The sequence below is a fragment of the Protopterus annectens genome, chromosome 5.part0 (genome assembly GCF_019279795.1).
Source record: "Protopterus annectens isolate FY-2018-M chromosome 5.part0, PAN1.0, whole genome shotgun sequence".
NCBI lineage: Eukaryota > Metazoa > Chordata > Ceratodontiformes > Protopteridae > Protopterus > Protopterus annectens.
The window spans coordinates 1,475,869,178-1,475,888,810 of NC_056735.1; the positions used below are offsets into that span (position 1 = coordinate 1,475,869,178).

The window sequence follows — 19,633 nt, forward strand, 5'->3', positions numbered from 1 at the left end:
TGCTCCAGTTTTACTGGGAGACATGGAACTTATACAAATATAGCTGCTTCAGGAAGTTCCCCAGTTCATAGACTTTTGGATTGCAATGAGCACTGCAGACAAACAGCCCAGTTCTTCAGACTACCACTAGATCATTGTTATAGTCCTTTAAATCTTTGATTTTGAATTTGACTTAATTTCATTTTAGTAAGCACGTATGTGTAATGCGGCCGGAGATCATTTTACCTCAAGAAAACTGCGAACTCAAAGTAATTAAAAAAATGATCAGGGATAATGAGTATGCAAATAGAAGAGTGCATGAGATTCAAACCTAGGATTTGCAGCTTACTACACTAAACCTTATCATGGACTACTGCACTCCATTATAATGCTGTTAGTTTGGATCTCATTCTGTTTTTCTCTATTAACTGATATATTGCACATGTAGTTGTTTTAAATATGAAATGCAAGCAAGTAAAAAAAAAGAGTGTATTATTTTAAAATAAGATTGTGTTATCTGATAACCTTGTCAATTAGTGTGGTTAGTGCAAAGTATGTAGCTCCCTGCTTTAAAGGGTACACCCAGCAATAGCTACACATGTGGTTAGTCAAATGATAGTAGATCACATAAGCTGCCACTTCACCATACTTAAAGGAAAGGAGGATTATTTCATCTACCTCCATCATGTCTTACCAGCACAGTTTATAAGGACTTACTTGCATGCATACATCAGCCTACTTCACTCACTGTACTGTCTGACTGACATCAGCATAGCAATTAAGTACCCTGGGCCATCCCACTATCTTGCAATTCCCAGGGCAAAATGCTTTTGGCCAGGCTCATCAGTATAGAACATGGACCCTCAGAGCAATATGATTTTTATACAAAACGTTAGTATACCCAAATTGCATTTGTGGAGCAGGTGCAATCACTATGTTTAACTCATACATTTTATATGATGATTTCAAGTATTTATGGAGTAGGGACAATCACAGCATTTAACACAATTTTATGATGATTTCAAGTACTTAACATAGTATTTAGTACAAACCCCAGTTTTAACCCAGTCTTTATTTTTTTGTTAATTCATCACACAGTAGTGAATTACATAATTCACTTTATGGCCTACCATGTGCACATAGCAGTAGAATCATCAGTGCGCATTATTTACAGGCCATTAACAGTTTGCAGTTCAATTCATTTATCTAGCATATATAGAGGTTCATATAATTGCACTGTTTATGTTGCTGAGTGACCGCTGGCTGGCAGAGTATAAACTTTTCCTTCGCACACTTCGTAGATAGTTGCGGTAGAGAATGACACTTATCACTCGGTCCTGGAACTGCTTGGATACAATATAGTACAAGATTATATCCAAGCAGGTACTGAGGTTCATCAGCATTGTGGTAAAAGCTGCCCAGGGGTTGTAAAACTGCTGAGTATTATAGAGCAGCAGGAAAGTAAAACAAACATGGAAAGGAACAAAACAGAAAAGTATCTGGATGATTAAAGTCACAATGATTTTTATCGACTTTTCCTTAACTTTGGGCTTCAGTTTTGAATTCTTGCCATGGATTAGACTGTGGATTATCACAACATAGCACACAATCATGATAGTCATGGGAACAAGGAAGAAGAGTATTAGGCGGGCATAGTTGAGTAAGTTTATTTCTTTAAGATGGGTAATGTCATGCATTTTCAGGCAGGTGGTGAAGTTGGAGTTTTTATCAGGATCACTGTTCAAAAACAGCACTGGGATTGTCCATCCACTAGATATAACCCAAATGGCAATACAGGACATCACAGCTTTGCTTATATTCTTCAGTTCTTTGGCATGTTTAGGCTGAACAATCGCCATGTATCTATCAGTGCTAATGACAGCAAATAGCCAAAGGGAAGTGCATGGATAAAACACTGAAAAGGCGCTGTTTATGCGACAGAAAATATCTCCAAAGGGCCAAGAATTCTTTCCATAGTAAATCAGTCGAAATGGCATAAGCAATATAAAAAGGAGATCAATTAAAGCCACATTCATCATGTAAACAGTCACTGAGGTTCGTTTCTTTGTAGTACAGCTGAAAACCCATAGAGCAGTCGCATTAACAATAAGTCCAATGGAAAATACAAAACTGTAAAACACAAGCGCTGCAATTCGGTACTCATCAGGCTCTACCAAGCTCATTTTCTTTCGTCAGTTTTGCAAAACATACCCTAAGAAAGAAAATGAAAATCAGAGATTGAAAATTTTAGTACAGTGCATAAACATTTAAAGGAACTGCAACATAATTCTACAAAGCACACAGATGAGTCGACACGATAAACATGGTGCCTTTAACATGCAGATGAGGTGTACTAAACTCACAATATGAACAGAAATAGGGTAAGGTTAGTTTGACATTTTGTTACACTGAGTTTATTAATACAGCTTAGCCTAAACCAGATGAAATATCTTGTTTTTTTGGTTTTGCGCTCTTAATTCATGCATTGAACATTAGGATGGAGACCCAAAACTAAAGAATGACTTACATCTGTGGTCATGTCCCCATCATTTAATGCCCTGACTACGGGTTTAAATTACAGTAGTTAACCATTACCAGAAATGGTTATTATACTTGAGTAAACTTGAATTAAAAGAGATATTGTAAATAGGGCTATAATATCAATGTTTCTTAATAAACCTGACGTGGGTGTTGCAATCGAGGTTTCTAACATTCATCCCAGAATATACTTGATGATTAATTATGTAGAATACTGGCATATAAGAATAGAAATGGTTCCATGAGGAGCCTTATTCTAATACTTAGAAAAAAGTAAGAGAAATGTGACAACAAGTAAACTGCTGGCATTCCTGCTGTGAGGTACCTGTGGTGAACAGAGGTTAGTTAGCCCTTCTCCCTTCCTCCTGGTTAACATTACTTGTTGTTACAGCGTACTTTCTTGGATCATAGTGCTATGTTTCTCAACATCATCTCAGCTAATTAATCTGCTCCAAAGCTGAACACTGTTTTATAAACAAGTATTTCTTCCTTTCATTCTGAAATATACCTCTATTGTACAGCATACCAAGTTGCCTTTCAGCACTTGTCCCTTATGAAACACACACACACACACACACACACACACACACACACACACACACACACACACACACACACACACACACACACACACACACACACACACACACACACACACACACACACACACACACACACACACACACACACACACACACACACACACACACACACACATGCCATTATTCCTTGTTGAGCACACTGAGTAGCCATGTTTAAGTATCAGAGATGGCTTGTGGTTTGCTTTCATACTGGTTTGGATATTTTATTTATTTGACATATGCTGATGATCATGACCACTGTAGTCTGATTACTGTGCCATCTGTGAGATTTCAAGAATGTCCTTTCAGTGCTTCACTGTTTACTCCATGGCAGTATACCATTGTCTACATATAAACGACATACTGAGGAAATCGTCTTTAAGTATTCAGCACTATAATGCACCAGTTTTAGCACACAGACACAATATATCAGGATTCTGCCTGTGGCAAAAGTAACTTCATGGACTGTGGTACACCTATCACACTCATTGCCATTCGCTCCATAATGTTTAGCACTTCCTTCAGCACTTTGCCTCAATCTATCCAAAACAAATGCCACAACAGGTAAAATCTCAGTGCCAAACAAACCATTTGTCAGGATTGCAAGAACAATTACAAGTTGGTGTACTGTCCTGTTATGCTGTTTGCATCCTACTGTCAGGTATTTAGAACAGATGACAGTTTGACATGCAAGCAATAATGGCTGGTTGAGGGTTTGTTTGTAGGTGGACAGGCTCTACACCCCTGCAAGGGTATTATTTCCCAGTAGCGCACACTCTGGAAAGCATTACTACACTTAGAGAATAGCTATCTGTTAAATTGTTTGTATTTTTTATTACTATATACTTTTTATAGTTTTGATGTACTATAGTTTCTGTGCCTCATGTTTCAAACTGATGTAACATATATAATTGTTGTTGGAGGAAGTATTTTTTATCCAAAACATAAGTTATGTAAACATTTAATTTATATAATGCCAGAGAACACCTGACCCCAGGCAGCTACCCAGGTCACCTTCTGTTGGATCCAGCCATGTTTCCACAGCAAATCAAACTGTACTTGTTACACAGCAGGCCACATCACATAAGGGTCTCTCAATCGCTAGCATTACTACTCTCTCTAACTACTAACATCTCCTAACTCCTACCACCATCCTTTGCCCCGACTCTTACTACCCCAAAGCATTTACACCATGATGTAAACCTGAAATACAGTCTTGTAAATTGCAAAATTTGGATTTCTCACATAATTGTTGCTACATCTGTTAATTGCCAACGTACAGTTTTTGTTATATAGTGTTACTTTCTGTTCCATTTTTGATACGTACAGCTTACTGCCTCTGTGTTCTATTCTATGTGAATTATTTTTCCTAGGCAGTGCCTGCAAATGATCAGTTGTGATTAGTGTACCACCCTAATAATCCAATGTAAAATAAAATAAAATACACCTGGTGGGGCTGTATTTTGGAAGGTAGTCTATCTATCTATCTATCTATCTATCTATCTATCTATCTATCTATCTATCTATCTATCTATCTAATCTATCTATCCATCCATTTTTTCTTCCTTGTTAACTGGGGTAGAACACTGATCTCATGGACATTTTTCAGGATAAGGCAAGGGTTACAGACTGAAAGAGCAAACATATTTATTCATTTATTAATTTATTTACTAGGAAAGTTTGACTGGGAAACAAACAATTCCTTTTCAGTGGAGACCCAGAGAGAAAAGCCCCAGTGCACTATCAATAATAACAATAACAGAATAATAAAATGTGTACACATAGCTATTTGAAACTGTAGGCAAATATTTAACAAATGTTAAGTTCATTTATCAATAACAAAAAAAAAAGAAAAAAACTAATGTGTATTGTGTGCAGCAGAAAAGCTTTTCAGCTTAGTGTATCCATATACTTCAGGATAATGGAACAAAAGCTCATTACTCTGTTCAGACCAGGTAGTATTGTAAGCAGTAAAGAAGGATGTATTTGAGTTGCAGAAAAATACAGTGAGGATAATGTGTGTGTGTGTGTGTGTGTGTGTGTGTGTGTGTGTGTGTGTGTGTGTGTGTGTGTGTGTGTGTGAAAAATACAGAGTGAGGATAATGTGTGTGTGTGTTTGTGTGTGTGTGTGTGTGAAAAATACAGAGTGAGGATAATGGTGTGTGTGTGTGTGTGTGTGTGTGTGTGTGTGTGTGTGTGTGAAAAATACAGAGTGAGGATAATGTGTGTGTGTGTGTTTGTGTGTGTGTGTGTGTGAAAAATACAGAGTGAGGATAATGATGTGTGTGTGTGTGTGTGTGTGTGTGTGTGTGTGTGTGTGTGTGTGTGTGTGTGTGTGTGTGTGTGTGAAAATACAGAGTGAGGATAATGTGTGTGTGTGTTTGTGTGTGTGTGTGAAAAATACAGAGTGAGGATAATGATGTATGTGTATTTGTTTGTGTGTGTGTGTGTGTGTGTGTGTGTGTGTGTGTGTGTGTGTGTGTGTGTGTGTGAAAAATACAGAGTGAGGATAATGATGTGTGTGTATTTGTGTGTGTGTGTGTGTGTGTGTGTGTGTGTGTGTGTGTGTGTGTGTGTGTGTGTGTGTGTGTGAAAAATAAAGAGTGAGGATAATGATGTGTGTGTGTGTGTGTGTGTGTGTGTGTGTGTGTGTGTGTGTGTGTGTGTGAAAAATACAGAGTGAGGATAATGTATGTGTGTGTGTGTGTGTGTGTGTGTGTGTGTGTGTGTGTGTGTGTGTGTGTGTGTGTAAGGATAATGAAGTGTTTTGAGATTTTATTTATTTATTTTTTATTTATTGACATTTAGACAGAAGTAGTATATAAAAAGAAGAAAAGCAAGGAAAAATATTAGTATATTACACAGTGAAGGGAGATATAGAACTAAAGGTAAAAATGAGTTAAAAATGGGAAAAGAACAAGTTAAGATCAAGGAAAGAAGGCAAAGTTTGAGGCAGGTGAGAAGAAAGACATGGAGAGGGAAAGAAGAAAAGAAAGTACAATAAAAGAGAAGAGTAAAGGTTAAACTAGATAAAGAGGAATGGGTCTGATGTTCAGCAGAGAGAGATGCTTGTTAATAGTGAGAGTAACAAAGACATTTTTGCCAGTAATATGGTAGGCAGACATTGCTAACATGAAAGATGGAAACAGAGGTGGAAGGGTGGATGTTTGCTGAGTATTTGTTTGTCAGCTTATCATAGGGCAGAATAGAAGTAACAAAGCCATGTCTCTGAGATGCAACTTCAGCTGCGTTTTAAAGAACTGAAGGTTTTCTAACTCTCTGATGGTTACCAGAATTGAGGTCCACCGTTTTTATACAAAGTTAGAGTACAAGTTATCTGCAGCAATATTGTGAAATTTGACAGCAGAGACTAGGAACTGTCTTTGCCACATAGTTGCCTATTAGGACAGTACCACTTTGGAAGGTTTTTTTTTTAGAGAGGAACAATTTTCGAGATGATATGACATGTTGTGGCCTATTATAAGTGGAAGTATGTAAGGTACTGCGGCAGTTGCATCCAGTTAAGATGTTTTAGGGCTGGGCAGTGATGCAATTTGTTTGATGTGTTGGTTGGAAATGTTGCTGTTTTGTTGTAACATTGTTAAGCTTTGCTGTTTGAGTGACCTGTACATTTGTGAAAGCAGGAGATGCGTAGGGAAGATTTGGGAGCAAGCAGGCTGAAGCTGTTACTTTCCTGCCACTATCTGAAAGGAAAGGCTTGACTCTGTACATAAGCCTTGTTTTTAGTATTTCTTTAATGGGCAGACTAGAAATTGAGATCAGATTTTAGATTTCCATCTTTCTTAGCCTATAATTTGATATATATCTATATCTATCTATATATCGCTTCCCTATTAAATAAATGAACATTCGAAATTTCAAACTCTGCTTTATCAAGAACTAAATGTTGTAACATCCAAATCCTGGACAGACGGAACAGCAATTTTTTTCTAAGGAAAAGAATTGCTGGTCCACAAACAAAAAGAAAAAACAAAACACAAAATAAAGTGGGGGGGGCTTTGCCCCCCACACCCCCCACTTAAATATACCAACTCCAAGATCACACCACAGTGGAGGAAATGGAAAAGTCCCAAAACTGGCACAGTGATTTTTTTTCCCTAGGAAAAAAATTGCAGTTCTGTGTCTTCGGGATTTGGCCTGTTCAACAATAAGCTGTCAATAAAGTGGCGTTTGAAATTTCGAATGTTTGTTTGTTTAATAGGGAACTTATATATCTATATATAATGTGTGTGTGTGTGTGTGTGTGTGTGTGTGTGTGTGTGTGTGTGTGTGTGTGTCTGTGTGTGTGTGTGTGTGTGTGTTGCCTGTCTAGTGATTTCATTTGTATAATTTATTGCAACTTCTTTTAGTAACTGCGGTGGTGGTGCTGCGGTAGTGTTGTCGCCTCACAGTAAGATGTTGTCCTGTTCGATTCTCAGCTAAAGTGTCTTCTGTGTGAAGACATGCGTGAATGGGCATACCTTCGTTGAAGGTTGTGCATCAGAGCTGGCAACTCGGCACATAAAAATCTACTGCCAATCATTGGCAGACCGGAGTTCCGCTGTGGCGACCCCTAACCGGGAAAAGCCGAAAGACACAACAACATTGCAACTTCTTTTAGTACTTGCATGTTTCCAAGATCAGATGTATACAATTTGTATTATGTCTTATGGAGTTTTTCGGCTTCCACTGAAAATGGGATTCATGCACGCTTGGACATTCCAGTAATCAAATGTCAAATAAAAAGAAATAAATAACTGACTCTCAGTATTTTTGTGTGGTTAACTAGTTCAGTCATAGCACCATTGGTTGATATGGTGAAAGACTTTTGTTTGTTGGAATATGTCTTTGGAGTGAACAAGATTATCTATTTACTTATTTATTTATTTATTTATTTTTGTGGGAGGAGAGGATTCAATTGCAATTGAGAGTTATCCAGACAAAGTTCTACTGATGAGAAAGATTGTAGAGTCATGACATACAGTTCTTGCAAGGTTGGAGCAGAACAGACCAATATGGAATCATCAGCATACTGGATTACAGATGCCTGTCTGGCAGTAATGGAAATGTCATTTATAAACATTTTAAACCAAAGGGGAGCTACAAATTCATCTCTGCCCACTCCAACATTGGCAGGTAAGAAGCAGTACTTACTATTCCATTTTACTGATTGACATCTGCTGGATAGAGAGCTTTGGAACCAGGCAATGGTGGCGGTAGAGACCCAAATGTAAGAATTTGTGTGATAGTTTTTGATGAGTCTTGGTTGTATCTAGGAATTATGTGAACTAGGTTACCTTTGTTTCTACAGTGGTTAGTGGAAACAAGGAAGCTAAGTAGGGCAGTGTTTGTACTATGGCTGAGTCTGAAACCATATTGCACTGGAGAGAGAGAAGACTATTGTGCGAGAAATATTGGAGAAGTTGTGTGCGAACATATTTTTCAATAATGTTGGAAAGGGAAGGCAGACTATCAATGGGCCTGAAGTTAGTTAAGTCAGTGGAGTGGCTTCCATTGTGAAGGGACAAGATATAGGACTGCTTTCAGATATCTGGGACATAGGCTTCTCATCTTTTTTAATTTCTGCAAGTCTTTTGGGTTTCTAATATCATGACGGGAATGGACCCCATTCCTAAGTCAAAGTATGATTAAAGTTCATGAAATTAGTATTATTTCAATCTTTGATGTTAGCCAAAAGTGTTCTTCACAGCACCCACAATGTGCCTACAATTGACTCCTTCTGCAGTTCATACTGAGTTACATGTATCGGTAGCATATCTAAATAAGACTGTAAATTATTTTTTATGTGACCCATTTCTTCTACTACTATTGTGTGGCCTTTTTTCACAGTACCCTTGTTTCTGTCTGCAAGTCTGGTATTTTATGACTTTTGTCTCTCTGTACATAAGACACTATAATCACTGGGTATAATAGTTTCAGTGATCAATGCTACTTTTGTCTTCTTTTCATGGACTACTATATCTGGTTTTCTCGCATCTATTTTTTGAACTGTTGGTAATGGGTGATCCCATGTGGTATAAGCTTCATTTTGTATAATGCTTTGTGGCTCATGTTTCTAATGCTTCTCAGTTACTTCAATATTACAATGTTTGCATAATCCCCAGTGAAACAGTCTTGCCACATTATTATGCCTTTCAGTATACAGGCCCTCTGCCATTAGTGTATCAGACCCAGCAACAAGATAAGCGACTGTTTCCAAATCTGTTTCACAGAACCTGCATTTGTCTGTTTCTTCCACATGTTCAATAGACTTTATAAACCAATGTGTACACAGTTGACTATCCTGGGCTGCTAATATTAACCTTTCATCTTTTGGTTTAAATTCACCTCTCCTTAACCATTCCTGCATCAGATCCTGATCGACATGAGGTTGTTCTAGGAGTTCTCTGTACTTGCAACTATATTTTTGCTGGGGTTATGGTTAATCATTGAAGACAATTTCCATCAAACAGCTTTTAAGAGAATACTAACCATTGAATGTGCTTTTTATAGTATAGGCCCATCATCATAAATCCATTCATCGAATACTCATAGTTGGCCATCTACAAGGAAGTAGCACAACAGGAAGATTAGATTGACATCGGACATTTGTTATGTGGGAGGTTGCACCCCCACACCCCCGCTAATTATATATAATAACTCTGAAATCGCACTATGGTGGGGAAAGGGCAGGTTTGCTATCCTCTACTGAAGATGGACAACTATGAGTATTCAATGAATTGATTTATGATGATCAGACTATACAACAAAGAGCACATTCGATGATTAGTCTTGCTTAAAAGCTGTTCATTGGATATTGCCTTTGACGATTAACCATAGACCCATTTTTGCCTTTTCCATATTTCTTGCCTACTTGTCTGATCCTTCTCCTTATATACTTTATTTTGTTTTTTTGGCACATTCAGTTGCTGCCTGATTTTTGTCTACTTTTGGTTTAGTTTCCATTCATGTTTGACACCAACATGCTTCTGTTAAACCAAGCAGAGAAGTCATCTTAGATTTGTTCTCTCATGTTTCAAAGCATTCCCTGTTTGGATCTGATGAGGTCAGCAGATGTGGATGCAATCCTATGATTGCAAATCTATGCATGTAATCAGTTTCGAGGAGGCCCGTACTTCCTTCAGAATGGGGGATATATAATCTTGGTATGCACTGATTTTTATACATCAATTGATAAGCATTTTTCTTTATTTCCTACCAAACTAGTCCAATACCTTTTGGGGCCAGTCAATCACCTCAAAACTGAAATTTAGAACAGGAAGAACAATTTGGTTTAAAGCTTGGACTTTGTTCCTAGGTGTCAAGGCTGTTTTCAGTATTAATTTCAGTCTTCTATATCCTTTACTGAGTTTTGTTCACTTTTGTTCATGTTTTATTTCTGATCCTTCATCAGTTCCCAAATATGTATACACTCCCTCCTGCTCAAGTTCCTTTAAATCACATTCCTGTCCCAGACTGATATTTTCTTGGTTCTTCAGCTTCACTCTAAATGTTGCTTTTTCCACATTTATCAAGACCAAATGACATTCTTATATCATCTGAAAAAGTTTTGATCACTTCCAGTCATGCTTTCAGCTCCTCATCTGATAAACTATACAGTTTTAAATCACCCACAAAAAGAAGATGAGAAGTCTTTACACATTGCTGTTGTCTAGGAGTCACATTATAACCATGATCTAATCTGTTAAGTAGACAGCTTAATGGGGTAAGTGCAAGACAAAGGAGCAGCAGTGACAGAGAGTCACCCTCTTTGAATTTTTATTCCTGGGATAATAATTTGTCCTTTATCATGGCTTAGCTGCAAAGTGGTTTGTCACTTTTCATGGTCACTGTAATGTAATCGATCAATGCAGGGTGTACCTTATACATCTGTAAACACTCCTATATCCATGAATGTGGGATGCTGTCAAATATTTTTTTGTAATCTATCCATGCCATACTTAGAGTCTTCCTCTTTTTTACAATTCTTCATTATAACTTTATTTTACAACAAATGATCCTTTGTTCAATACGATTTTATTTTGTTACCCCTTTGTTCTATTGCCATGAATCAGTTTTCTTCTAAATGACTATAAAGTCTGGTGGCATTAATTTCAGTATATAGTTTATAAAGTCTGGTGGCATTAATTCCAGTATATAGTTTGTACATCATCAGAAGACAAGTTATTGGTCTATATTTTTTAAGATAACTTGCAGGTTCACTCTTAAAGAGAAGTATAATTTTTCTGTTGTTAACCAGGTTGTGTGTTCTGGGTTTGCATATAAGTAATTCTTACTCAGGGTTAAATCTTTGTATATCAATGTTAATACTTTTAGCCAAGAGTTAGGTACTGTATCTGGGCCTGGGATTTTCCATTTAGGAGCTTTTCTTAATTTTGTTTCAATTTTTCTGGCCATTACTTCATCCCATTTCATATTCTGTATATTTGAACTACTTACTGTTTCTTTTACTTCTTCTATCCATTCAGTGGTTTTGTTATGTTCCACAGGGTCTTCACAGAAATTTCTCCAAAATGTGTCTAGTTCTTCTTTTTGGTAGTGTTTCTAATCTTTTTGCTTTGTTTTCCAATTCTCTATAAAACTTTTTTGGATCATCAAAGGATTGCTTACTTTGTACTTTTCCTTTATATTTAACTGCATATCTTCCAAGGTTTTCTGCCTGTGCTGATATCTTTAGTTTATTATTTGCAACAGTCCATGATAGGTCCTGGTCTGTTCTAATATTGCACATTTCTTTTTATCACGTCTATCTTTCTAAGTATTTTTGTTGATCTGTTTCTTCATCTATACTTTTCTAACAGTGGCACTTCTTTTTTTAACTGCTTTATAGTTTTCTCTATTCGATACTTCCATGATACTTCCATGATGGCATTTGATTTATTCCCTTTTCCTTATTGCCTTGTGGTTTTGTGGTACAACTTTACCTGTTTTTAATTTTGCTTCACAGTAATATATCCTATTTACTTCTGTTATATCAAGTGAATTTTTGTTAATAGTCTTGATTGCTGTGTTCATTTGTTTTATAAAACTTCTAACATTTTGGGTCTTACTGACTTTCTGTAATCGGTACTTGTGTATTATTGCAACCAGATTTTCATGGCTGCGATAATATGCTTGTTGGCCTGAAAAGGGAGTGTGGGAGTTAGTATTTTCTGTTATGTTACATCTTTACTGGGTACAAGTTGGTTTGTCCTAAATTTCGTAGGGTAAGCAAATGTGAAAAATGAATTCCTGTTATGCATGCTTTACAATTGGTTGGACTGCTGTCGTACTACAGAACAGAAAAATGCAGAGACCTGGAAATGCTTGGTTGGACTGCTGTCATACTGCCGAAAGGATTATTGTATGTGTTAGGATATTTTCAAAAGATAAAAAAACGAAGAGATGGAAATGTTTTTGGTAAATTATTTATTTTTCTTAAACTTTAAAACATACCTTCAAGTACTATAAAAACTATAATGTATGAAACTGTATGAACAGACTTCCAAAGTTAGTGGTATAACGGAGGGTGAAAGTAGTGTTATTACATGATGATGACAGGTGGTACTACGCTAGTCATGTACTGAGAAGTTGACAGTAGTGTCGGTAAATGGCATACCCTAACTAAAAGATTAATTTCTCAAATGGTACAGTGATATTCCTACCTAAACTAAGTGTTTTGTGAAATAAAATGTTGCCTGGATCATTTGGTATATATTATTGGTACCATTAACACATCGGGAAGCGTATTACCACAACCACGAAAATCTGGTTGCAATAATACGTAAGTACCCTGTAATCTTATTTCTTTCATTCATCTTAATATGTACATCCATCTCTATTGTATCAAGCAACTCTTCCCTTAGATCTTTTTCTTCTAAACTGAAGGCATATTCTTTATTCTCCGTTTTCTGAGGGCATTCTACAGAAAGTTCCAGAACATATTCCTGTGACATACTCTCTCCAGCTGCATCCTGCGTCACCCATTGTTCTTTCATATAGGAACTCATTGGCCTATCACTACACAAGATTGAATGCTTCAGAGTTGCCACTGTTTCCTGTTCCTTCCCTTATTGTGCAACTCCAACTGAACTTTTGTACTGTTTTTCTACTGAAAGCTCCAGAGTAATTTCATGTGGCAACTGATCAGATGCTTCCCGTTCCACCTGTTTTTCCTTAATTTAGGGACTCACTGTTGTATCATGCTGTGACTTTACCGGAGTTGGATTTTCTCCACTAAATCCTTCATTTTGCAGGTAAAACATAACTTCAGTTTCTATTTCTTTAACTCTCAGTTACAGATCCTCTTTTCTACTTTCCCCCTTTGTTTTCTTATTTTTGTCTATTGCAAAAATTTCCATATTCAAATGCCTTTGCTTGTATTTCTCTTCAAATAGTTTTGGTGCTTCTCTTTTTGCATTGATTAGTTTTGCTTTCCCCTTTGCATAAATATTGCACCATATTAAATCTCTTTTTCTTTCTCATGTCCATATGCTTCTTCAGATGTTTCCCCCACCACCTGTTTCTCATTATTTTGGGGGCTCATTGTTTCATCATGCTGTGACATGATTTGTATTAGACTTTGTATATTAAATCCTTCACTTTGCAGGTATTCCATTTCAGCTTCTATTTGTTTAATTAACTTTTACTTTATTCATTTTCTGTTCTGAGTTCTCCCTTTGTGATCTTATTTTTTATATTGTGAAATTTTCCATATCTGTGTGCCTTTGCCTGTATTTCTCTTCAAATATTTTTGGAGCTGCTTTTTTTGTATTGATTAGTTTGGCTTTCTCCTTTACATGGATATTACACTATATCAGATCTCTCTTTCTTTTCCATGTCCATGTTTCATTTTTATACCTTTTAATACCTTTTAAAAATCTCTTGGTTTCATTGTTTATATGTTTGCACTTCCTCAGTCACTTCTTTTTTTCCAAAAGGCTCATCGTTTCTTGGTCTATGTAATGTTTTTCATGAATCTGTTGTATTCATGAACAGAAAATTACATTTGAAGCTATTGACAGTTTTTCTTGTGCAAGTATTTTCTTTCCACTGATTTTTCTCCTAATCTTTTTGAATATCTTATATACAGAAATTCTGGGTTTCTTGCATAATAATAACAATACATAATTTCTTTCTTGTCCTCAATAGTCCACTCTATCATCTTTATGGCTCGTTTTTGGCCCATCAGTTTTTGTGGACTACTATTTCCTTCTACAACGGGGAGGGGGTGACATTCTCCCCAAGAGCCTGGTCTAACCCCATTGTAGGGCTGTTTCCATGTCTCCAGAATTGGGCGTTTTTTTATCCTGGGACTTGTACACCAAGCTATTTTTAACCTGCTTTATGCTATATTATCTTGTTGAGATTTTGCAAAAAAAAAAAAAAAAAGGGTCCACCTCTGGAAGGTACTCGCCAAGACTTGAGGATGAATTTACTTCCAGCAATACTACTTTCCTTTGCTTGCTGATTTTATCATCTGTCCATCCAGACCCATCATTTCCTGCTCCCTCTCTTGCTGTAAAATTCCAACTGAACTTTTATGCTGGTTTCCTACTGAAGACTCTAGAGTATCTTCATGTGGCAGCTGATTAGATGCTTCCCATTCCTCCTGCTTCCTGTACGGAACTATTTATTAACATAAGAGACTGGCATGCTAGGGCATTCAAAGCAATTTTTATGTATTCTGCTGGAAGTTCATCCATTGTTTAGGTAGCTGGTTTAGATTGAGATGATTTTTTAAGGGTGATACAAAATTAAAGTAAAATGCCTTGTTGAGATACTTTTGTAAAGGTAGGCTTGAGAGGGTTGATGGAATTACCTTTGCTGCTTTCCTAAAATGTATGTCAAATTTAGAAGCTATGCTTTCAATGGGATTTGTTCTAGATTGATTGGGTTGGGATACCTTGTCTGGATTTAGGAGATTGTTTACTGTTGCCTAGATTTTATTTTATTTTTTGCAGTATATTGAGATAACATTGTTTTCTGTCTGATCTTATAAGAGATTTTGCACATCTAGAAGACAAACAGCACATGGGTCACCATATCTATGGATCTAAACCTGGTCTGTGACTCAAACAAAACATGCTGGAGAGACAGATATATCTCTCCAGGCTTTCCATTCATGTTTAGCAGAGCCCTTCCCTGGCCCTCTTCAAATGGATTTGGGTCAATAGAAGGGGAATTGCAACTTCACACCTCGGCAAGCGCCTATGTCCCTTTTGGACAGAGACAATCTCTAAAATACTGAAAGGTATATGCACAAAGCTATTCCATCCTCTTGCCCCTGTATGGACCATATATCAAGTAAAATTGGGTAATATTGGCTAGGATTGTAAAGGTTTTTAAGCCATTAGCCTAGTAATCTCCTATGAACCAATAGTCTCCTAAGATTAATCCAGGAATGAATGTGATGAAGCTTGCTGCACATGCTCCTAAGGTTAATCCAGGAATGAATGTCATGAATCTTGTTGCACATGCTCCTAAAGTTAATCCAGGAATGAATGTCATGAAGCTTGTTGCACATGCTCCTAAGGCTAATCCAGGATTGAATGTCATGAGGCTTGTTGCACATGCTCCTAAGGTTAATCCAGAAAAGAATGTCATGGAGCTTGTTGCACATGCTACTAAGGTTAATCCAGGAATGAATCTCACAGAGCCTGCTGCACATGGTCCTAAGGCAGATCCAGGAATGAATGAATTTCATGGAGCTTGTTGTGCGTACTCTTAAGGTTAATACATGAATGAATGCTTTGGGGCTTGTTGCATATGCTCCTAACGTTAATGTTTAAGAGTTTGAGTCTTGAGCTGTGAGTAACATCAGACCATGATGTAAGACTTGGACGGGATGTCATGTTAATTGTATCTGTTTGAGTTGGGCCAAGGTTAGGGTGTATATCTTCGTATTTCTGTAAGGATGTAAGTTTATGGGTGTCAGAGTAGTATAGCTTTGATTTTACTTTAGATTTAGTGTGAATTTTTGGAAATCGGTCATGACATGCAAGTATTTCTGGTTAAACAGGTGGATGTAGGTAGTATTGTGTGATTACTGGATATGACAAATGTGCTATGGGTTGTGTCAAGTGTTATGTCTGGTAGAATTGAAATGGATGCTGTGGCATGAAAAGTGAGTGGTAATGCAAGGTCTAGCAAGCTAGAAGTGGGAGGGAGAGTGTGTGTATAATGCAAAGGAAGATGGCAGCTAATAAGAAAATGAAGGTGTAGTAGTGAACATACAATAGTGAGTGAAATGCTACAGCAGGGTAGTAGCAGATACATTTCAATTTTATGTACAGGATATCAGAGGGAGGTGACAGCTACAGGGGCTAGCAGTGATCCCTCTTTGTGTTCAAGGTAATGGAGTACTGTGCCAAGCAGTGGTTGTATGTGGAAAGTGTAATGTATGGATACATGTAGTAGGTGCACAATGAAGCTGTGTTAAGGGGCAGAATTAAAAGGAATACGTCTGGTAATGGTGGAAAAGTATGCATTGTTATACTAAGTGAAGCAGGATGAGCATAGAGTAACGTGTATATGGGAAGGAAGAATGTTAAAGAAATGATGTTGTGGAAAGTGTATAGTGATACAGTAGTATAGGTTGTAGTGATGTGCTTCTGTTTAGTGGAGGTTGTGTGTTGTGTAATGTCATTATAATGATGGGGTAGAGGTCTGATAGTGCAGGATTAATGGAGAAGCGAAATTCTGTGTTTGGGGCAAAGCTAGGCTTGTTTGGGTAGTAGGAATAGTTCAGTGGGGAAATACATATAAGCAAAGGGTAAAAAGGTCATGCAGGAAAAACATTCAGTAAAAACAGCAAAATAAAGACTCAGCTAAGGTACAGTTTCTACTATGTAATTCCTTAAACCTCCTGTAGTGGAAACCCAAGGGATATATGCAAATGACCCCTTAAGGATATGCTAGTACTTTATATATGGCTTGTGAATGCTAATAATTTTTAATTGTTGACTTTTTCAACTCTTTATGAACACATTCAGGCCAAAAAATCTTCAGCCTGATGGCTGCTTTGCATGCAAGACTGTGGTACAATAAGGTCAGTGAATTTGCATTTTCCTCGCTGTTGTGTGATCTCAGAGTTGGTATACATACATATATACAAATATTTCAAGCACAGGCATTAATGCTCTCCTAGCCTGCAAATATACCAAAATAGCTGATGTCCTTTCACATCACTGTTGCAGTATTCTTTACTAAAGGGATCTCCTACCAAGGGTAGCCCAACATCAGGCCAGTATACCAAAGCCTTAGGTTTTCAAGGACATTATACAGCACGTTTGCATCCCGCTCACAGTGTAGTGCATAAAGATGACATATGATGTACATATCTCAGAACTTCTCTGCCGCCAGTTTGATTACCATCTTTGATCTTCGGTCTGAATGCTCCTTCATTTTTGTTGGATACCAAGCTGTTTTCAGATAAGTCCCCTGTTGGGGGGTTTCTTTTTATCTTATTTTTTCTATTGGGTTGTGAGTTTGCATGTCATCCAGAAAGGCAAAATGTCAGTGCGGGAGACATATTCCCCATAAGGACCATCACGAGCAGTGTCTATTTTGCTTCGGCGCTTCTCACGACTATACTTCATGCTCTGTCAAGTGCTTGTCCCTAAGACTCTTTATAGTCATCTTTCCTCTTTGTCTAGCTACCTGGAGATCCAACATCTTAAGTTGTTGGCACAGTGTGAGATGGTGGAATCATCCCATCCTGAGAGTCAGCCATCTACCAAGAAGAAGACCAAAAAAGTTAGTTCAGATTCAACTGCTGTACCGCCTCACCCGGACTTCTCTCTCGAGAATGGTGAAAGCCTGGAGGATCATCTGGTTGTTACATCAGATTCCTCTGCTGTGACTGAATTGGAGGCCGGCATGGATCTGCTTCTTGCACATCCTTGGAGGCTCTGCAGACATCCATTGTAGATGTTGAGGGGGAAGCTCGGCTGATCATATCTGAGGGACTGAGGGGCATTCTACAGATTCTTGTTCAGGATGAGATTCCCACTACATTGATTAAGTGTCAGCAAGGATCTGAACTTCCTAAAGTCTTTAGGGCTGATATCCTTTTAAAGAAGAAGCAGAAAACTAAACATATTTCCCCTGCTCATAAAGATCCCCAGCTTGAATGGCAGGATTTTGCACAGGGGTTGTTTAATGCACTCATGGCCTTGAAGCCTCCCCGGGAGATTTTGTCCCTACTACTTAGAAGCCTCCTTTTCAAGACAAGTCAGGCTCTGTCTGACCATCCATCTTAAGTCAGGTTCCTTTGTCTCTTCATCTCTCCTTGTCTGCTCCCAACTGGTTAAGGATCACTCAGGATTCTTGGGATCTGTCCATCATCAGTCAGGCATTCTTCATGGTGTGAAAATCCCTTCATCCTTGTCTGGGCATTCTCCAACCTCCAAAGGGACAGCTGCCCTTTTTTCAAGATGTAGTTCAGGGCCTTTTATCTCAAGGCACCAACCAAACAGTCTCTTCTCCTCAGAAGGGGAGGAGGTTTTATTCCAGAATGTTTTTGGTTGCCAGGAAAGAAGGCACCTGGAGGCTCATTCGGGACCTTTCCCAGCTCAACACCTTTCTGAAGATCCCTTCTTTGTGGATGCTATCCCTTCAGACTCTGTTTCTTCTTCTTCTTCCTTAGGTTTCCTGGTCTCTCTGGATCTCAAGGATGCTTATCTTCACATTCCTATTTATACCCTGTTTAAGGAAATATTTGTGTTTCTCTGTTTCTTCCTTGCATTTTCAGTTCTCTGCTTTGCCCTTTGGCCTTTATACTGCCCCAATGGTTTTCATCAAATGCCTCGTTCAAGTGATTGCCTTTTTCAGGATGAGGGGGATACAAATCTTTCCTTACCTGGACAACCTGCTCATTCAGGCTTCCTCTACACAGACCTTGCTTCACCACCCTCCCTATGCTATTTGCCCCTTGCAAAGCCTAGAGTTTACAATACATTTCCAGAAATCCTTTCTGACTCCTTCTCAGGATCATGTTTTTCTCGGTTGCAGGCTCCAGATCATTCTCATGGTGGCTTTCCTGCCACCTCCCAAGGCTCTTGCTCTAATTGCCTTCTTTCAGTCCTTTCTTCCTCAGGTCTCAGTTACAGCCAGAGAGTTTCTAAGACCTCTGGGATTCATGGCTTCCACCATTCCTATGCTTCCTCTAGCCAGACTCAATATGAGGAAGCTACAGTTTTCCTAAAGTCTGTATGGATCCAACAAAGTCATCCTTTAGACTTTCTAATCCCTGTTCTTCCATGCCTCAGACTAGAGCTTCAGTGGTGGAACCATCAGCTCTGTCTCTACTGAGGACTTTCTTTTCAGCCTCCAGTCCCCTCTCAGAAACTTTTTTAGATGCCTCAGACATGGGATGGGGGGCTCTTTTTGGTCTTCTCAAGGTGCAGGGTCTCTGGCCCATTCATCAGAGGTCAGACCACATCAACATCAAGGAGATGAGAGCTCTCCTTCTGTCCCTTCAAGCCTTTCATGCCCTTTTTCTTCTAGAGTCTCTCAAAATCTCTACAGACAAT

General features: G+C 38.1%; 1 protein-coding gene across 2 annotated transcripts in view; it reads right to left on the bottom strand.

Annotated features, from left to right (window-relative positions):
• Positions 1 to 979: 979 nt before the first annotated feature.
• The window catches only part of GPR18 (G protein-coupled receptor 18), a 172,930-nt gene continuing 154,276 nt past the window's right edge, over positions 980 to 19,633 (bottom strand). Inside the window, exon 2 of one of the 2 annotated variants that reach the window (XM_044071306.1) lies at positions 980 to 2,191. In XM_044071306.1, coding sequence (XP_043927241.1) covers positions 1,203 to 2,162 — 960 coding nt within the window. In that variant the 5' untranslated portion in view covers positions 2,163 to 2,191 and the 3' untranslated portion in view covers positions 980 to 1,202. The remainder of the gene's footprint in view (positions 2,192 to 19,633) is intronic. The other variant, XM_044071305.1, reaches the window with a different exon arrangement.